We start from the raw sequence: 21082 nt of genomic DNA, 5'->3' as shown, positions 1-21082 counted from the left end.
AAAATCGAGTACAGATTTTACATTTAATAATTATTAGTGCGAATCCTACAGTGCAGAATTATGCTGATGCACTTATAGACATTGACGAACTATTCTTGCGATACCCAGTACCATGAAACAAGTGTTTCCCAATACTTCTTAAGATTTCGTATCACACATGCGAGTCTGTGCATCTGCCGTGGCAGCTCTCAGGCTTGAGGTCAGCGACTCGAACGGCCCAAATGATGAACGTGCAACTAAAATATGACAGTAGCGATTTGAGGAAATGGAGGCTTCTCGGAACTCGTGAATAGGAGCTCCAGCACTGGCGTCTGTATGAGCGGGGTATGCGAAGCACTAATCGAGATCACAAAGCCAAATTGGCCCCAGCTGGGGGTCCAAGGACAGCAACGTTGCAGATAAGCCCGTCGCAGACGCTCGCCCGCCTGCGAGTAGAGGGGAAACACCCCGTGTGCTCTTGGGCAGCGTGACGCTGCACGCCGTGGCCGTTCTATAAAAGGCCGCCTACTGCCGTGGTCAGACACAGTCCGCAACATGAGGTGCCTGACACAGATCGCTCTTGCAGCGGCGCTCTGCGTCCTCCTGCTCTCCTGGACGGGTAAGACCTTGTACTGCTAACTGTTGTCAACAATTTGACGTCTGTCGGAGGTATTCGTGCTAGTTATAGGACATTTCTTTGCGCAAACCTATAGAGTCTTCCACCAAGACTCCTATGTCCATTTAACCAAATAATCAGAGAGAATGTTTCTCAACAATCTCATACTTACGTTTGGGAACACAGGCTTTCTCGGCGAATCTCGATGATGAAGTTTTCTCAGATTATAAGACTAGTGAAGGCGTCGTACAGAGGCAACGTTTCGACAAGTTTCTACTGGTCACCTTCAGATGGAGTGGACACTGCGACTGAAGATGACGAACAGAAAATGTGTCGAAACATTGTTGCAGAATGAATACCTTGACGGATATATATATATATTTATAGGTGGAATTACCATTTGTTTCAATGGAGCTGTATACTTTTTAACGGAATTCTAAAAAGGCGTAACATTGATGAAAAGACTCTTTAATGGTATTGTAAATTTTAGACAAATTATGCCATAAATATGCTAAAACTGAAGTTCAAGGCTGCTGGAATGTACCATTACGGCGAAGACAACGCCATCTGGTGCTCTCATGACAGGCTCCGTAGCTATATCAGACCTTTCGACTCTACTTCTTTTAACAGAAGACTCTCATTTCAACGTGAGTACGTACACGTAAGTTAGCATTTATTTCCACCTACAAGGATCATAATTAACCGTGTATCTAGTTCGTATAAAGTAGGACCACGGTAATTTTTTTTTTTTTTATCTTAGTAGCCTGGGCCCACCTTCCTGCTGCATGCGACGTCAGAGCCAGGCGTGATAGCCCAATTTAGTGATGACTGCATTGCCGTAACCTATGCCAGGCGCCTAACCAATCATTTGTAGTTACTGAGACTACATGTGGTCCTATCACGCTTCCCTGAGAGACGCCGATTGCTATTTCGTATTTTGATGCGAACTTTCCGTCTAATTATCTGCATTCTAATTCTATCATAATGGTTTCCTTCATACATTTGGATTCCAAATTTGGGCACTGTAGCCTGATTTACTCTTTGCACGTTGAACCTTAATTCCACTAGATTTTCCTTCAGATTTCAGATGATGATGAAACGCTTGTAAATACCACTATTACAACTTCTACATTTCTTAGAGCTCCTCTTGCGATAGAAATCAGTCCCCCTACATTAAAAATTTAATTCTTGATACCAAAAAGTCACGTTTTCTAATAACGAGAGGGAAATTCGTGTAAATCTAAAAGCGATTCTCGTACGTTTTGTTCCGTGTGCTGTAAGAGATAGAAGAAAATGTTAGAGTTCACCTTTCCATCGACGATGACGTCACTAGAGACAGACCCAAGCTCCAGGGAAGAAAAGGAAAGGCAATAGGCTACGTTCATTTTAAAGGAATCATCCCCGCAGTAACTTTAATCGATTTACAGGAGCAACAGAAAACAACTCTGTGTGGTTGGATGGGTTTTCGGAAGCCCTATGCTCCCGAATATGAGACCAGTGTATCATCACTGCGATATCCCCCTGTTATTGTGTGTTGTGTTGCTGAGATAAAGATGGGGAGCAGGCCGGTGTGGCCGAGAGGTTCTAGCCCCTTCAGTCTGGAACCGCACGATCGCTAAGGTCGCAGGTTCGAATCCTGCCTCGGGCATGGATGTCTGTGATGTTCTTAGGTTAGTTAGGTTTCCGTAGTTCTAAGTTATAGGGGACTGATGACCTCAGATGTTAAGTTCCATAGTGGTCATAGTCATTTGAACCATTTTTGAAAGGTGGGGAAACAGTCCAGTACTGTCCATATGCGTATGGGGAACCACTTATAAGTCACATTCAGGTTTCCCGGCGTACGAACTCAACAGTCGTTAACCTGATGTTCCCGTTATACACTGAGGGAACTCACATCTGCACCTCGAAAGGTAGAGGACAATATGTCGCTCATTACGTGCATTTAGACCAACACCATGTGTTCTTTCTGTAAACTGCCAATAGCGTTCGTATCTGGTGCAAAGGATGTGGTTCTATTTCTTGTTAAGGTGACTAAAAACGTTAATTGAATTCAAAACCCTTAAGTTTACACAATAACCCAATTAAATTAACGATAAACCATATATGTGTACAGATTAGAAGACTCACACAAATCATTACTATATTACTATTTGACACTTCCACAATGCTTTATACAACGCATATACGATTGCATGCTTCATCTTGCTTCAAGTATAACTCTGAATACCGTGGTACATATGGGAAAGTATATTCAATTATTTGTACCGTTTTCACATAAACAACGTGATGCAAAAGAAGTAAACAAATTTTGGTATAATCATTATTGGTTAGCATTGTTCGAAATAAAGTACACTTGTTTTGCAGAATGATTATGGGAATGAGTTCCACCTGTTTTTAGGAATACAAATTCCCCTCAATTTCTTCGCCTAAATATGTCTAAGCACATCTATTACACCATCAGTGGGTCCTTACCTTTCAATGCTTGCTTGAAAATATTAACTGTTCAATAGCAAAACTGATGAGTGGAAAAACAGAGCTAATTATTCCGCAATAGCGACAAAAAAATTGTACAATTAATTTTCCAAACAATGTCATTATCTAAACATTTAATATTTTTAGGTATAAAAGACTAATTGAGCACTGGTCACACAGATATGCCAAATGGCAACAGAACTGCTAGTAAAATGTCGTTTGAAAAAGTGCATAGAATCAACAATACATCCCATCATATTAAAATCCGTTCTGTTTCATTTTATCACACAGCCGCCTTCTCTATAACTTTATTCACGTTTGGCACTCAACTTTAAAATGATCTACCTGTCTGTATCACGCAACTGAATTACAGCTCTATCGTCAAAAGACAACTAATGGCTTATTTCCTAAGTCGAAAAAATATCTATGCTTGATTTTGAAAGCACTTTTACTCCATTATAAATGACTGCTCTCATTTCCCATCGGACGTTTATCATCTCTATAGCTGGGATGTTCAACTTGCATTTCTTTTTCTAACAACTTAATGTGCCGTAGTAACTCATTATTAAGGCTTTATTTTAATGTGCATTAACATCTTGTTTTAAATCACTACTATTACTAATAAATTTTCAGAAGCAATAAAACGAAAAGAACGGTTGCGTGTAGCCCTGGAGCGATGTGAGGAAGTCTGATCATGAAAAATAAATAAATAACCAAAATTAGCTTTCGCCTCTACACCATTTCCGCGCATTTCCGCTGTGTCATAAAAACAAATGTAAGGTCGTACTCCTTAAGAGCTCTGTCAGTTGCAAATGACGTTGTAGTCTCATTTTTGAGACAGAGCTTGCATCAGAGTCTGGTGTAGTCCTTCCTGTACTACTGTCGACGGGCCTTTGATGCGTGCCAAAATAAGTTGTCTGCGCTAGTACCAACGTGATCTAAAAGTGCCACACGTCTGAAATTTAAAAAAAAAAAAATACGCCAGGAGATACTTTAATGTAGTATACTTTCACGAATAGTATCTTTTTTGCCATGTATTCACATTCTGTTATTTCGGTGGAGATGTCAGCAAAGAGAATGTTGTGGAAGCATTGTGGAAAGTGACAGGTCTTCCTGTGGCTGATAGCTCAGCAAGCAGAAAAGCAACGAAACAGTTTCAATATAAATCACTTCATTTTGTACTAATAATCTAAAGCAAAATATCTGCGATGATGAATGTAGTACGTATTTCCATTCCACCATTACTTACAAGAGGTAGGACGAAAATAATTTTTCTGTCATGCAGAAAACATCCGTGGACGTTTCAGTTTCCAGAGAATTAACAGAATTTTCTTCCTGGAGAAATATAAGGGAACATTACTAAAAGTATAAACCACAACATTTTGCGAAATGAACCAATATTAGGTTCTAGTGAAGACCTTTTAGCTATCGGTTAATGCTTTAAGTCAGACTGATATTATTTGATTTTGTAATGACATGATAAGAACATTAGCCGTTTTGTCTATCACATATTTCATGAAATAGAATACATTTGTTTGGTCATCGCACCAAAATGTCGAACTGTAATCATGGCGAGGAGCTGGATCACTGCAGTACAAATACGCATAATTCGACAACTGTACATTGAAGCGAGGATAATAGTTTAAGAAACTCTTACACAAGGGTGTGGCCACTCACCCCTTTGTGTATTTGTGTATGTGATTGTGTTTGCGCATTTGCACTCGCCATCACCCTTTCGTGTGAGGGGTGAGTAGTGACTATGGTATCCTTGTAAGGAAGACGTGAGTGAAGTACTTTGATTGTGGGAAACTAATTGACAATTGTTTAAAAAAATTAAGGGAGCGAAAAAGTGGAAAGTCAGTTCAAGGGAGAGACAAACAATAATTAAACTAATAATTGATTTACAGAATTTGGATCTTGACAGTTTAGGATCATTTATATTATCATGACGTTTCTCTACGGGTAAAAGAAATTGTGCCATTTCGGTCTTACACCTGCTCATTGCATTCTTAATATAGGTCTCAAGTTGTCAATAGCGTCTCCCTTTCTCGTGTTTCCTACCATCGTATTCGTTAACTGAATACACTTCCTCACTATATAACGCACTGCACTCAATGCGTATCTTCCAGATGCTTCACCGACGCCAGATGTTAATGAAGAAGCCGTGAAAGTTCACGAAGAGAAGGTACCATCTGAAGAAGTACCAGCTGCTTCTCAGGCTGCAGAAGGTAAGTTCAAAAGCCACAACTCTTTTACACAGATACATGTATCACTTATCTCTACACCCATATCTTGGGTACAGTTATTGGTGAGAACATATTCTACAGAAAATCCTCTCTTGTTTTCATTGATGTCAACATTTCTTGGAGAAGAAATATGGTGATTTTTCTGTATAAATTATCTCACATTTCGTCTCATGAATTTATATGAAAAGGGCTTGCATTTCATTAGAATGTCCATAATTCCTCTTATACAAAATGTTCCTCCAACAGAACAGCGCCCGATATCAATAAAAAGAAAATCTTATTAATATCTCCTCAGGAATCATCAAAACTGTAAATGGTTGAAGGTAATAGTAACTGTTTAAGGGTTTTATTAATTTCTTCAGTTAATGTCACGTGATTATGGTTCAATAAACCGCTTACTGTACTGCAGTAGCTTTAAGTAGCTATTTTACGAGACTTTCTTTCCGATAGTTAAGTCATACTGTAAGCGACGAAATGCTTGAGGTAATTGATGCATAGCAAACATGAAATCTCGCATAGAACATTATTTCGTAATGTCACTAGCACCTTGTACTGCAAAGCTTAGCCGCGGGCAGTGTCCGCGCGGTTTGAGGCGTCATGTTACAGATTGCGTGGTCCCTCTCGCCAGAAGTTCGAGTCGTCCCTCGGGCATAGGTGTGTGTGGTGTTCTTAGCATAAGTCAGTTTAAGTACTGTGTAAGTCTATGGACTGATGACCTCTGCAGTTTGGTCCACTAGGAATTCACACACATTAGATTTTGCAGAACTTTATGTTGTAAACAAATTCTGTTGGTTGCCAAAGAGGACAATCATAAATCTAATTTTGCTTCTCGGTATTACAATGTGCTGCTGCTGAAGCGACGGCTCAAAAAACTTCGATCGAAACTGCTTACTTGCCTCTTTCTTACATAGTGATAATTTATGCGGAGATTCCGTAAACATACGTTCTTATTAGTTGTGTCTACAGACCTTCGATTTTCCTCATCAGGGGCATTGCATTTTGTGAACTGTCACAATAATTGCATATTTTTTTAGTTTCTTCTCTTTCGCCGTAACAACTCTTATATATGCTGTCGTTTTAATTTCTCCAGCGTGATATACAAATAGGGCCAATTTCGAGCTGCTCTGTAAGTGTAGGGTCTTAAATATTATATATTGATTCCTGATCTTTCCCAATATTTGATGTATTAGCCAAATAAGCAGAGTTCTCAGTTTTAGAAAAATTAGTGGTCAGATGATGTTTCTAGTGTTGGAACAATTGGTGTCATGAACAAAAGTGTTTTGTTGTCAACTACATTTTACACTGCTTTTATGCAACCTCTGTTCTTGGCGGTTGAAACGCTCCTGGAGTGTCTTTGCACTGGGTGAATGATGGCATCTTAAATTAGGGGGCTATTGAGGACATTCCTCTTCTGCTACAAATCATTGTGTGCGAAAAGCATCTTTCCCGTGACTAGTACATTAAAATTTCGTATTGAACAAAGCTGACATCAAACATTTACGTTTCACAAGCATTTTGGCCATAAGGAATTCTAAGAGGGATCAGTTGCTAGAGGAGTTGGTTCGATTCCTCGTTTGTCACACAGTTTATATTTGCAGAAGGTTTCACCACACAGCGCTGCAGAGCAAACGGTTGATTCAAGGCGAACGGTTTCTTACGGTGCTTATATTTAACTGTGTACTTCATAAAGACACAGTGACTGAGCAGATGTTCGGGTTAAGTGAGAGGGTACTGGCAGCAAAGCTAACAGGACGTAATAAGACTGGTACTAAGTGACCTTACGTAATAACTGTACAGATAATTCCAGCTGCATTACACGGAGCCACATGAAAATGAAATGAGAGAAACAATTTGTTCCAACCATCACTGCATTCTCCATGCCCTATTCCCACAGTATTTAAGACACCTCACATTCACCTGTGAAGCACTGTCAATATGACTTTTAAAAAGCTTTAATGCGTAAGATATTAAAACTTACAGAGATGGTATATTCAAATCATGCCGAAATGAGTGGCATGTACACGGTATTTGAATCCATATACTCGCATGAGTTCCTATATCAACGTTTCAGTCTTGTAATGAAGGGTCTGAAGCTTCTTGACAGACGCCAGAGAGAAAATAGTAATAAGTCAGTAAGTCTTGTATGGAAAAGTTTTCCGCATATTGTAGAAAAAACATGTTTGCAGTAACTAAGGTATGTCGAAGTTTTGCTATCGTCAGAAACGTCTGTTACAGTCGAAAGACGAGGACACTCAGTTCCCGGAAGATTTGTCAGTTGATTATTAAAGTCTTCGCTGTGATCAGTTACTTCGGTTCGAAATTTTGTGTTACAGGCAATGTACTTTTATATTAGTTGTGTTTAAAGATTTTCCGCGATTCCCGTACGATGAATGTTGGCATTTCTGCTTACTTTACGCAAAGATCCCATACAAAGGATGTTGACACTTCCACTTCCTTTATGCTAAGACGGGGCTCAAACATCATTATTGTGACTATATTTTTTGAGAAAGGCTCTTGTCAGTAAGTAATGAATCTTTTGAAATTATTCGCTCTCTTAAACTCGTGTTTCATGCTCAACATAGTTTGCATTGCAATGGTGGATTTGTACCCTTCTATTTCTTTTTCCTTTTCATCACTGTATCGATATTGTGGCCATCTTAGGTTTGTTACCTCTAAGATAGAATTACCTTTGTCCCATTTTCGTTATAACTAGAGGGCTGTCATTCACCTACGGATCGTCTTTAACAGGATTTTGTCTTTTATCTCTTACGTAGTAAGTGTCTAAAACGAATACCTAGCCCACCTTCCACTTAAACTAGTGCACAACACAACGTGGAAACCACAACCAAGCTAGCAGACGTCACACAATAACCGTCGTTAATCCGTCTCACAGGCGGCTCTTAGCTGAGCTTCAGACTGATTAACATCTTTGATATGGAACTCATACGACATAAAACTGAAGACCAGTATCAAGACCAGCTGTATAACAATGGAATGGAATGTAACACAAGCAGTGGCACCCTGTTTATGAAGTTAAGTTCAACAAATCTCCACCATTCTTTCTTAGTCAATACAAAAACGAGTGGTCTAGGGTAGTAATAGATAATGTGTAAAATGACGATGAAGGAATATCCAACTGTCAATTTTTGGTAATTAGAAGCATAAACTAAGTTGATGGTGTTAGGAAAGCAACCAGCCCCAAATTCTAGTTCTACAGTTCCACACGATCAGTTGGGCAATGTTCAAAGGGCACGATGCGATATGAAATCACTTTAAAAATAATCTTCGCTTATTTTAATATACGCAAAAAGTATCCGATAGACACAATACCAATTTTTGAGAAAAACATAGTATGCGGAGAGGAACGTTTGAGAAACAATCGATGACTTTTTATTCAAGTACAGTCAAAGTCATATAAAATTTACGGAAAGTTATGACCGCTATTTGACTCTATAATATGCTTTATTACACGATCTAGGTTTCAGCCTTAGGCCATTTTCAAGTGTTGCAAATATCAAAAATCACGAATTCATCATTAAAATATACATCTTCTGTTATATAAACCTAATGTTTCGCAGGTAAAGGTGAGAACATTTTTTGTGGCATGATAATTGGCTGGCGACTTGGAAGATTTATTAAGGGGATACAAGTGTGAAATAAAAATCAGTCATTTGTAACGCCAGACAATGGTCTGAGGCTGAAATCTAGATCGTATAACGAGGCATATCAAACAGTCAAGTCGAAGTTACTGTTTCACAAACAGTTTAGTTTTATTTAAATCTTAAGTATAATGTGCCTATCTTTCATTTGGCGTTGACATTAGAGGACAATTTTCTTTGTAAAAAAGTCAAACATGGAATCTACTAATCCACAGCTACTGTATTGCATTATATGCTATCCTACGGGTAGAAAATGGAACGAATTTCTGCATACCAGTATCCAGATAAACATTCTTTCTTGTAGATCAATTTTTCACATACTGGTTATGTAAGTTATAATTTTGTCAGATGACTTCCGCCGTGAACTGAGGTTCCAAGTACAAGTATCATATCCTGGTGTACTCCCTGAATCTTAAACTTTACGTAAGCGAACTCGAAATCATTTCCTAGTTATTTCCAATTGGGAACACCTCCTGTCCCTCTATCAGCTAGTCTGGTATTTGGCTGAAGAGATATTAGGCTTCAAAATAGGTAGGATCTTGAAAATCTCACGACACCTCCTTGGAGTATATAGTTCAGGCTAGTATCTCAAGGAGCGCTATGTAACGTGGCAAATCCACTTCAGGTATACTATCTCTTTGGTATCTACGAGGGATATTCAGTAATTAGATATACTGATTTAGATGTGAAATCTTTTGGAGGAGATTTCTACTTTCTTGCCTTTTGGTTGGCATACGTTGGATGGACTAACTGATAATAATTATTTTGCTTATAACCTTGCAAATAATGGTGGCGTTTCCTCTTAAAGTTCCCACATTAGTTGAAGAACGTTTAGTTATCCGTTTTTGCTTTCCAAAGGTGAAAAACCGGCTAAGGTCTTTTCTCAATTTATTTTAGAGTTCGGTGAAAGTTGTACGGACCGCGGAAATTTTTGTAAGTGGGTAGAACGACACAGGAATGATCGAACCTCAGTGACTGGAGAGCGGCTTCCTGACTGGGCAGCTGAAGTGTTAACTCCTTCGCTTGAAACCCGCGTTAAAGACATCATCCATGAAGGCCGACGTGTTGCAGTTGGACGTATACAAAAAAACAGTTGCTGTAACGGTTGCCACAGTTCGTAACGTCATCTGTAACTAGTTCAAGTACAGCAAAACAGGTGCAAGGAGAGTTCGGAATGAGTTAATGCAAAAACACAAGTTAACGAGACTTACAGTGTGTAAGTACCGAGAGAACGTAATGAAAGGTAAAGTGGCCTTTTCTGAACAATATTTCGACGTGTCATGAAACTTAGGTTCACCATTGTGAAACAGAATCCAAAAGACAAAGCACTGAATGGAAACACACCAGCTCAACTGTCCGAAAGAAATTCAGAACACGAGCACCAAAAGTCGTCTTAACCGTCTTTTGGGATGCCCAAGATATCGTCATTTTTGGTTAATTGGTAGACCAGCGTACAGTAAACAATACCAACTAGTCAGACATGCTGATTAATAAACTAAATCCAGCAATAAGAGAAAAACGCCACGGATCTTAAAGAAAAAGCTTGATATTGCTACACGACAATGCTCGCCCTCGCACTGACCAGCTGGACCAAGAAACCATTGAGTTGGGAGGTACTACCGCTTTCTTCCTACAGTCCAGATTTGGCTCGTTTGGATTTTCTTCTGTTTGGTCCACTCAAGGAGACATTAGGTGAAAAACAACAAGAACGAAGTGGGTCACCGAATTGGTGGGGAAATCGTCCTAACAACACGACAAGTATTTCTTTGTATCAGGTATTAAAAAACTAGCTTATCATTGGGACAACCGTATTGATATAGATGGGAATTTTTAAGAAGTAAAAGTTTCATTCCGTAAAAATACAATTTTTTCTACATAGTTTTGTCTAAAACGGTTCAAATGGCTCTGAGCGCTATGGGACTTAACATCTCAGGTCATCAGTCCCCTACAACTTAGAACTACTTAAACCTAACTAACCTAAGGACATCACACACATCCATGCCCGAGGCAGGATTCGAACCTGCTACCGTAGCGGTCGCGCGGTTCTACACTGAAGCGTCTAGAACCGCTCGGCCACAGGAGGCCGTTTTGTCTCTTTAAGTAATTAATGTCCCTCGTGTGCTCTCACAGTAGGCCTTCCCCACTAAAACTGTTATATTCCTCGCAGTAACAACGAAACATCAACCAACATTATTTATAAATTATTGACGAGGACGGAAATACCACGCTACGATAACTGAATTTATTATTACGAAATAAACCCATAGGTTCGAAGTTTGCTTCTTAATCGATCCTTGGATTGTTTTTCTCACTTTTTTTTTTGGCTTCGGCATAGCTTTGTGTGTGTCAAAAGTATCGTGTTGTTTTGTAGCAAGCTTCAAATTACTCCTCTACTCCTCTAACCATTTTCTCCTGTGAATGGATGAGCTCAGTTCACAAGTAAGATGACGGCAGTGTCAGAAAGAACACCGAGCGAGGAGGCGCAGTGGTTAGCCCTCTGGACTCGCATTCGAGAGGACGACGGTTCAATCCCGCGTCCGACCATCCTGAGTTAGGTTTTCCGTGATTTCCCTAAATCGCTCCAGGCAAATGCCACGATGGTTCCTTTGAAAGGGCACGGCCGACTTCCTTCCTCATCCTTCCCTAATCCCACGAGACCGATGACCTCGCTGTTTGGTCTCTTCCCCCAAAACAACCCAACCCAACCAGAAAGAACAAACATATGCACACAGTGTAACTAGAAACTTTCTGGTGGCATTCAGCTCTGATTTACAGCACAGATCTTTAAGGGTGTAATAAGAGACGGTTCTGATGACACTATTGCCCCCACAGGTGAAGCAGCAGCACGTGTGAAGCGCGGAGGCGGCGGCTGCAGGACGTGCGGAGGCGGCGGTGGCGGCCACGGAGGTGGCCACGGAGGCGGCCTCGGAGGCGGCCATCACGGGGGCGGCGGCTTTGGGGGCGGCGGCAGCGGTAGCTACTCCCAGAGTAGCTCCCAGGCCTCCAGCTCCAGCTCCAGCGGCAGCTTTGGAGGTGGCATTGGGGGTGGCAAGCAGTGAGTATCAGCCGTCATAGTTCCTTCTCCTAATGTTATATTACAGATGACGTAGATGTATCGAAAAAATTCTACTTACAGGAAATATTAGGAGTGGCTTTACTGATCTTCCACAGAAACCTCTCACTTCTGTAAAGAGTCAATTTCTCACACATTCATGCTTTAACTTATAGGTTATTGTCACTGAGCAGTCGTCAGAATTTAACGTAACGCATTAAAGAACAATTGTGAACTTGGCAAGCAGAATGTTACTTTTCTAAATGTTGGATATATTCACATTTATTTGTCGGTCACAATCCTGTTCTTCATGGCCGGTCGGGTGGCCGAGCGGTTCTAGGCTCTACACTCTGGAACCGCGCGACCGCTACGGTCGCAGGTTCGAATCCTGCATCGGGCATGGATGTGTGTGATGTCCTTAGGTTAGTTAGGTTTAAGTAGTTCTAAGTTCTAGGGGACTGATGACCTCAGAAGTTAGGTCCCATAGTGCTCAGAGCCATTTGAACCTGTCCTTCATGATTTATAACTGCTTGGCTCCTTTGCGTTTACATGCGAGACGTCTTTGGACTGATTATGGGCTAGTTAAGAAGGATAATAGCACCTAATGATGACAGTAATTATCGAAACCAGCAGTGGCAGTTTTCAATTAAACAAAAAGAAAGCGATTGGGATTGTCAAATAAAAGTTAACTGACAATATACCTGATAATTATTGAAGCTCCGGCCATTTGATGACAAATATAAATAACTGAGTATTTTCGTGTTATTTTTTACTGATTTGTAGAGGTAAATGACATTGTAATCCCTTGTTTGTCTGTCCATGTACATCTACCGCTATCCGTCGCAAGAGGATAATTCCTTCGTGTTGCATCGTTTTCTTACGTGGACTCATGTTAACGACTGAGACGTCACTGGCGCTAGTGGCGACAGTATTATGTGATCTGACAGATCTTGTAGGGCCTAACAAATTATGTAGTTACATAATGTTCTCCATGTTCCACGATGTGTTCAGAGAAGAAAATAAGTAAATAAAGTAAAAAATTAAGTAGCCTAAACCATAAAATAAGCTGCTTTTGACGGAAGTAAATTTATGTGACGGTAAAGATTTGAAACACTTTACGTTGTATGTTTTTTCTTTCTCTGTTTCAGTGGACATGGAAAGTGAGAAGCCTGGACGTGATCGCTTGTCTCTGCTGCTCACTGATGCCATTGTAACTTGGATCAAATAAATTACTTGCTTAATATTACTGGGCTTGTCATTATTCTTTACTCTGTCCTGATACTGTAAGCTAAGAAAATGTATTCGCGCTAAAGAAACCAACGCAGCTACGGAGGGATCGATGATCTGAAATCCGAGAAGAACGTATGCTCTGCTACAGAGTAGCCAGACGAAATGTGGAACAGCCAAAACAGTTGCATTATCCGTTGTTTGAATAAGACATATGTGGGTCAGATGTACCCTTGCCCGCAGCTGAGGTCAGTAACCCAAGTGTTTGCACTGACGCTCGAGTACGAGATGGCTGGTTCGAATCTGGTCTTGGAAGTAAAATTTAGTTGCTAGTTAGTGCTGCTGTGCTTCCGGATGTTCAGCGGAATTGTTGTTTCCCTTGTATAAACCGAAATAACTAGGCTGAACAAACTGAAACATATTGTTATTCAGCCGAGAAAAACTGTGAGGTCACATCATCGATAGTGCTTATACAGCAAGAGTAAGAGAGATTGTGGTATATAATTTATGATCAACACAGTTTGCGCTAATGTCCTTAGTTCTGTTACAAACCTTTTCACAGTGTCTCACGTAGTGAGGACAAGTGTAACTATTGTCAGTGATCCTTCCGTCGGATGGAACGTTAAACTAGGCGATCAAATTGGTGCTATTCGAAAGGACTAGGCTATCTGTTGGAACCGGATTTCGCCCTCGGCCTTACCTTCATCAAAATAAATAACTAAAAATAAAAAACAACACTAAACTGTTCAAATGCACAGCACGTTACAGACGTACAACTTACACATGTAATGACGTATGGGAGATATAATAAACCACCTGTACGTGGTCTTTGCCTGGAAAGGTAATGAAAGATTAACGCATCTATCTTCAACGCTTCACTTTTAAGCCGTACGGAGGTATCAAAGCACAGTCCATTATAGTAATATACACGGAATCTAAAAGCGTCGACCACATTTCATAAATTTTCGATATCCGTAGATAAAATCTTTAACAAGCGAAAAAGGAAGCTATTTTTCCCATGATATATATTCGAAATTTTACTACAGAGTAACTATGGCAACAGTGTTTTGTTTTAATGCAGATTTTTTTTTACATTGTATGACCTAATTCAGTATCTCTTTAAGAGAGGATTCAGTTATATAGTCCTAGTAGTTTTTTTTGAGTAAAATGTTTCACATAAGTATGTGGGAGCCAGACTAAAATAGAGGACCCAGACTGCTGACTTTACACTCTTATCTTCACGGTCCTGCAAATTTCAGAGAATCATGCTGAAATTTAGTTTTTCATATACCACATTTTCTGCTGATTTTTGGATTGCTACTTATATTAATATAAGCAGTTGAGTAGAAAACTCTGCGTAGATGAATTGTGTGAGTCACTTTCCGGCAAAAGTAGCATAATTACAACAATTCCTATAGATGGAAGTATACTCAAATACACAAACAAATTTGAAAGTGTGTTGAGAATTTATCGAGAGCTTGTAGTGAGAACATTATGCTGGAGGTGACTTCACAATTTAGACAACCAACAGTCAACTATACCCCAGCTACTTATGTTGACAAGAGCCTAAGCTCTGATCACTGGAGGTGCTCAAATTCTTAACGTGCATGCACGAATTGAAAATTGAAAAGTCTTCTAACACCCAGTAGCAAGTTCACTGCAATGCTTAAACTCAGTGCCTTCAAAATTTCTACAAAATATTACAAAAGGGCGAAGCATGGAAGTTAAACATCCAATTGACATAGAGGTCGTTGGTGATGAAACGCTAGTTTAGCTGGACAAGGATGGTCAAGGAAACTGCATCGGTTTACTGAAAGGAACTACCCCACCATTTCTCTGAAACAGTGTAGAGAAAAAACATAAATTCTAAAACTCATTGAATGAAAAGTCTTGAGACGACAGGAATATGTGCACAAAAGCCTGGTTTTTGTTATTACTTCCACATGTCCTATATCCTTGTAAAAAGAGATTTACAGATGAGTAAAGCTACTACTATTAGTACTACTACAAACGTGTTCCTTGCGTTAAACTCGTAGATGTGAAGTACTTAAAGAGCTTACCATCATTCACGGCCACAGTGGAGACAGAGTAAGGGCACCATTCACTTTTCGATGATTTCGTTGGTCGAAAACCGAATATGCGTTTATCGGCAGTGCGCATCATATCAGCTTTTACACTTCTAGCAAGGATAGAGCTCTGGAGGGCTGGGAAAAATTAGGTAGGACTCAAAACATTCTATCTGCACAAAACCAGAATACGTCACGGTCTGAAAACTGTTACGCCAGACAGTGAAAGTTATACACCGGTGGGCAAAACTTAACGAAGGAAGCCAATGGCGTGCTCAAAAGTACAGCCTCCGAATTTTTTACGTGAACACTCTTAAAGCTTTTGAAATAAAATTACATTTAATAACATTCTACATCTTTATTCTTCCTGTCTACACATTTATTTCTCAACAAAGTCACCCTCCCAATTTTCTCCCAACGAAAGACCAGTTTCTTGATACTGTAGAATGTTCGACTCTATTGACGGAAACACAGTGTCACCTCCGCTTGCACCCCTTCACAGCTATCAAAGTGAAGTCCTCGAAGATGTTTTTTAAGTTTCGGAAACAGATGAAATTCTAATCGGATCAAGTCGGGACTGTATGGAGGATGATCAGTGACAGTGAAGCCAAGATGTCGGATTATTGCAGATATTTCAGCGCTCGTGTGCGGTCTGGCATCGCCATGCTCAAGGAGAGCTTAATCCAAGTGTGGAAGATCTCTTCTAAGTTCTAAAATGTACGCTGCTTCTCAGCGCACTGACGTAGTTACGTTACACACCGCCATCTTACACGCTACAGTTCGGAGCCCTCTAGCGGCAGAGTGTGGCAACTAGCGTGACGCAAGAGGCAATGTCGACCGACTGGTACCTCAATCGATACTGAGAACAGAATAAAAATTCGGAGGCAGTACTTTCCACCATGCCCTCATAACTACGGAACGATGTGTTCACTGCCAAATAACGAACCTCGATGAAACTTGGGCCATATGTAGCAGGAACTGCTGCAGTACAGTACAGAAAATAACTGAAAGATATATACAATGAGATGAAAGAGATAATTATTACACTGAAGTCACCACAATTTATTATGGTCCCCTGGAAATTGAAAAATGATGAACATAGTTTTTAATACAATACGTGATCACCTCGGACGGCATTTCAAGTGTTGCCACGCGCTCCCATGTCGGGCACATGGTTAAAAAAAGAGTTCTTGTGGTACAACGCCCCATTCCTCCAACAGGGCATAATCGCTGGATGGTCGACGGTGTGTGTAGCCGTGCTGCAGTGCGTCCGTAGGATGGGTTCGCCATTTGTGGCCGTCCTGAAGGTAATTCCCATTTATTCTGACCTACTTTCACCTTTAAGTAACTGTCTTCCACTCTCAAAACAACTGCAATACAATAACGCAAGTGTTCACGGTCATATGACGTCACAAACTATTTCGCAACGACTCCTAAACTCTGGAGTTCGAAGGTTCCAGGTTCGACCCCCAGTACATCTACATCTACATCCATATTCCGCAAACCACCTGCGGAGTGTGGCGGAGGGCACCTTGAGTACCTCTATCGTTCCCCTTCTATTCCAGTCTCGTATTGTTCGTGGAAAGAAAAATTGTCGGTATGACTCTGTGTGGGCTCTAATCTCTCTGATTTTATCCTCATGATCTCTTCACGAGATATACGTAGAAGGGAGCAATATACTACTTGACTCCTCGGTGAAGGTATGTTCTCGAAACATCAACAAAATCCCGTACCGAGCTACTGAGCGTCTCTCTTGCAGAGTCTTCCACTGGAGTTTATCTATCATCTCCGTAACGCTTTCGCGATTACTAAATGATCCTGTAACGAAGCGTGCTGCTCTTCGTTGTATCTTCTCTATCTCTTCTATCAACTCTATCTGGTACGGATCCCATACTGGTGAGCAATATTCAAGCAGTGGGAGAACAAGTGTACTGTAACCTACTTGCTTTGTTTTCGGACTGCATTTCCATAGGATTCTTCCAATGAATCTCACTTTGGCATCTGCTTTACGGACGATTAATTTTATATGGTGATTCAAATTAGATCACTCCTAATGTCTATTCCCAGATAATTTACGGAATTAACTGCTTTCAGTTGCCGACCTGCTATATTGTAGCTAAACGATAAAGAATCTTTCTTTCTGTGTATTCGCAACACATTACACTTGTCTACATCGAGATCCTTCGAAGATGGTAGGTGGAGCACTATTTATTTAATGCAGACGCTGGTTATATTTTTTGAATGTTGTGATATGATCATTAACACCTGCTTCAATAAAAACAAGTATTAAAAACTACCTTTGTTTCATTAACAGATTTTTTTAATACAAAAATAAAATATGTATGAGTATCACATTCTTTATTGTTCATTCTACAATGCATCCCTACAATATTTTCTAAAGAGCTGATTTTATACGCTATAAAATCTGCTCATATAACGTACAACCAATAGGATCAATGACATTTTTCGATATCCCACGGTAATTCTAAGTTTTACTAGGTTAATATTTGTAGGAGTTATGGTAGCAGAAATTGATGCAGCATGCATTCATACATTTTTACACTGTTCCAAAACATCCTGTACGTTATACTCACTTACATAGTTCACAACATCATCGAATAGTACTTTCCCATACTGTTCCATCGAGTTAGTCTGTTGCAATCCATAATACACTACACAATCAATAGAGGTCAACTACAGTTGAATGAGGTAAATTGACACACTACGGATAGTCTTCTGAATATGATAACTTCAGTGTAGGAGTGCAATACACGTCGATGATGAATGCCTTCTTGCTGAAGTTGTTGATGTCTGGAGGAAGATGAGCTGGATCGTACTCTGTTTGATGTACAGCATTTGCCTGCACAGTTCTCCTCACTCCATCTTGGTAGAAGGCATTTTTGTATTATGACAGCCACTTCAGATTTTCATTGTTAGCTCACAATCATTAACTGGTGCTAAGTCGACATATACACATTTAGAACCACAAGCAAGTATGTACTGTTGAAGAGTGGAATTTTTAAATGAACTGGTAATCCCCCTGTAGGGTTTATACATTTCTCCAACGACCTTATCGCCGTAGAGTTCAATACAAAACACATTGTTACACACACAAGCCTGAGACCTCAGAACATTGAAGCTAAGAGCACTTGATAAAATCGCAGTGTTCTGAAACTGAGGAATTTACGCTTTTTTGTTATGATATTCACGGATGCCATAAGAGACAACGTTGTTCTTTGTTGTTGTGGTCTTAAGTCCTGAGACTGGTTTGATGCAGCTCTCCATGCTACTCTATTCTGTGCAAGCTCCTTCATCTCCCAGTACCTACTGCAACCTACATCCTTCTGAATATGCTTAGTGTATTCATCTCTTGCTTTCCCTCTACGATTTTTACCCTCCACGCTGCCCTCCAATGTTAAATTTGTGATCCCTTGATGCCTCAGGACATGTCCTACCAAACAATCCCTTCTTCTAGTCAAGTTGAGCCACAAACTTCTCTTCTCCCCAATCCTATTAAATACCTCCTCATTAGTTATGTGATCTACCCACCTAATTTTCAGCATTCTTCTGTAGCATCACATTTCGGAAGCTTCTATTCTCTTCTTGTCCAAACTATTTATCGTCCATGTTTCACTTCCATACAGAAACGACTTCCTGACACTTAAATCTATACACGATGTTAAGAAATTTCTCTTCTTCAGAAACGCTTTCCTTGCCGTTATCAGTCTGTATTTCATATCCTCTCTACTTCGACCATCATCAGTTATTTTGCTCCCCAAATAGCAAAACTCCTTTACTACTTTAAGTGTCTCATTTCCTAATCTAATTCCCTCAGCGTCACCCGACTTAATTCGACTACACTCCATTATCCTCGTTTTGCTTTTGTTGATGTTCATCTTATATCCTCCTTTCAAGACACAGTCCATTCCGTTCAACTGCTCTTCCAAGTCCTTTGTGTCTCTGACAGAATTACAATGTCATCGGCGAACCTCAAAGATTTTATTTCTTCTCCATGGATTTTAGTATCTATGCCGAATTTTTCTTTTGTTTCCTTTACTGCTTGCTCGATATACAGATTGAATAACATCGGGGAGAGGCTACAACGGTGTCTCACACCCTTCCCAAGCACTGCTTCCCTTTCATGCCCCTCGACTCTTATAACTGCCATCTGATTTTTGTACAAATTGTAAATAGCCTTTCGCTCCCTGTATTTTACCCCTGCCACCTTTAGAATTTGAGAGAGGGTATTCCAGTCGACATTGTCAAAAGCTTTCTCTAAGTCTACAAATGCTAGAAACGTAGGTTTGCCTTTCCTTAATCTTTCTTCTAAGATAAGTCGTAAGGTCAGTACTACGTCACGTGTTCCAATATTTCTACGGAATCCAAACTGATCTTCCACGAGGTCGGATTCTACCAGTTTTTCCATTCGTCTGTAAACAGTTCGCGTTAGTATTTTGCAGCTGTGACTTATTAAACTGATAGTTCGGTAATTTTCACATATGTCAACACCTGCTTTCTTTAGGATTGGAATTATTATACTCTTCTTGAAGCCTGAGGGTATTTCGCCTGTCTCGTACATCTTGCTCACCAAATGGTAGAGTTTTGTCATGACTGGCTCTCCCAAGGCCGTCAGTAGTTCTAATGGAATGTTGTCTACTCCCGGGGCCTTGTTTCGACTCAGGTCTTTCAGTGCTCTGTCAAACTCTTCACTCAGTATCGTATCTCCCATTTCATCTTCATCTACATCCTCTTCCATTTCCATGATATTGTCCTCAAGTACATTGCCCTTGTATAGCCCCTGTATATACTCCTCCCATCTTTCTGCTTTCCCTTCTTTGCTTAGAACTGGGTTTCCATCTGAGCTCTTGATATTCATACAAGTGGCTCTCTTTCCTTCTAAGGTCTCTTTAATTTTCCTGTAGGCAGTATCTATCTTACCCCTAGTGAGATAAGCCTCTACATCCTTACATTTGTCCTCTAGCCATCCCTGCTTAAACGTTTTACACTTCCTGTGGATCTCATTTTTGAGACGTTAGTATTACTTTTGCCTGCATTTTTATATTTTCTCCTTTCATCAATTAAATTCAATATTTCTTCTGTTACCCAAGGATTTCTACTAGCCCTCGTCTTTTTACCTACTTGATCCTCTGCTGCCTTCACTACTTCATCCCTCAGAGCTACCAATTCTTCTTCTACTGTATTTCTTTCCCCAATTTTTGTCAATTGTTACCTTATGCTCTCCCTGAAACTCTGTACAACCTCAGGTTCTTTCAGTTTATCCAGGTCCCATCTCCTTAAATTCCCACCTTTGTGGAATTTCTTCAGTTTTAATCTACAGTTCATAACCAATAGATTGTGGTCAGAAACCACATCTGCCCCTGGAAATGTCTTAGAATTTAAAACCTGGTTCCTAAATCTCTGTCTTACCATTATGTAATCTATATGATACATTTTAGTATCTCAAGGATTCTTCCATGTATACAACCATTTTTTATGATTCTTGAACCAAGTGTTAGCTATGATTAGGTTATGCTCTGTGCAATATTCTACCAGACGGCTTCCTCTTTCATTTCTTACCCCCAATCCATATTCACCTACTATGTTTCCTTCTCTCCCTTTTCCTACTCTCGAATTCCAGTCACCCATGACTATTAAATTTTCGTCTCCCTTCACTACCTGAATAATTTCTTTTATCTAATCATACATTTCTTCAATTTCTTCGTCATCTGCAGAGCTAATTGACACATAAACTTGTACTACTGTAC

The 21082-nt window shown here is 40.0% G+C and overlaps 2 protein-coding genes across 2 annotated transcripts in view; one reads left to right on the top strand and one right to left on the bottom strand.

Annotated features, from left to right (window-relative positions):
• Nucleotides 1-21082, bottom strand: part of LOC126089736 (uncharacterized) — a 134305-nt gene that overhangs the window by 32442 nt on the left and 80781 nt on the right. The gene's annotated exons all lie outside the window — the stretch shown is intronic.
• LOC126089773 (holotricin-3-like) lies at nucleotides 441-13270 on the top strand. Its single transcript, XM_049906935.1, has 4 exons — nucleotides 441-598; nucleotides 5197-5295; nucleotides 11805-12027; nucleotides 13173-13270. Exons 1-4 carry the CDS (start codon nucleotides 535-537, stop codon nucleotides 13186-13188), a joined length of 402 nt encoding a protein of 133 aa, XP_049762892.1. The 5' UTR covers nucleotides 441-534; the 3' UTR covers nucleotides 13189-13270.

This window comes from Schistocerca cancellata, chromosome 1, assembly GCF_023864275.1.
Source record: "Schistocerca cancellata isolate TAMUIC-IGC-003103 chromosome 1, iqSchCanc2.1, whole genome shotgun sequence".
Classification (NCBI taxonomy): domain Eukaryota; kingdom Metazoa; phylum Arthropoda; class Insecta; order Orthoptera; family Acrididae; genus Schistocerca; species Schistocerca cancellata.
The sequence above is the reverse complement of the archived record's forward strand: the minus strand, read 5'-3'. Positions and strand labels throughout refer to the sequence as shown.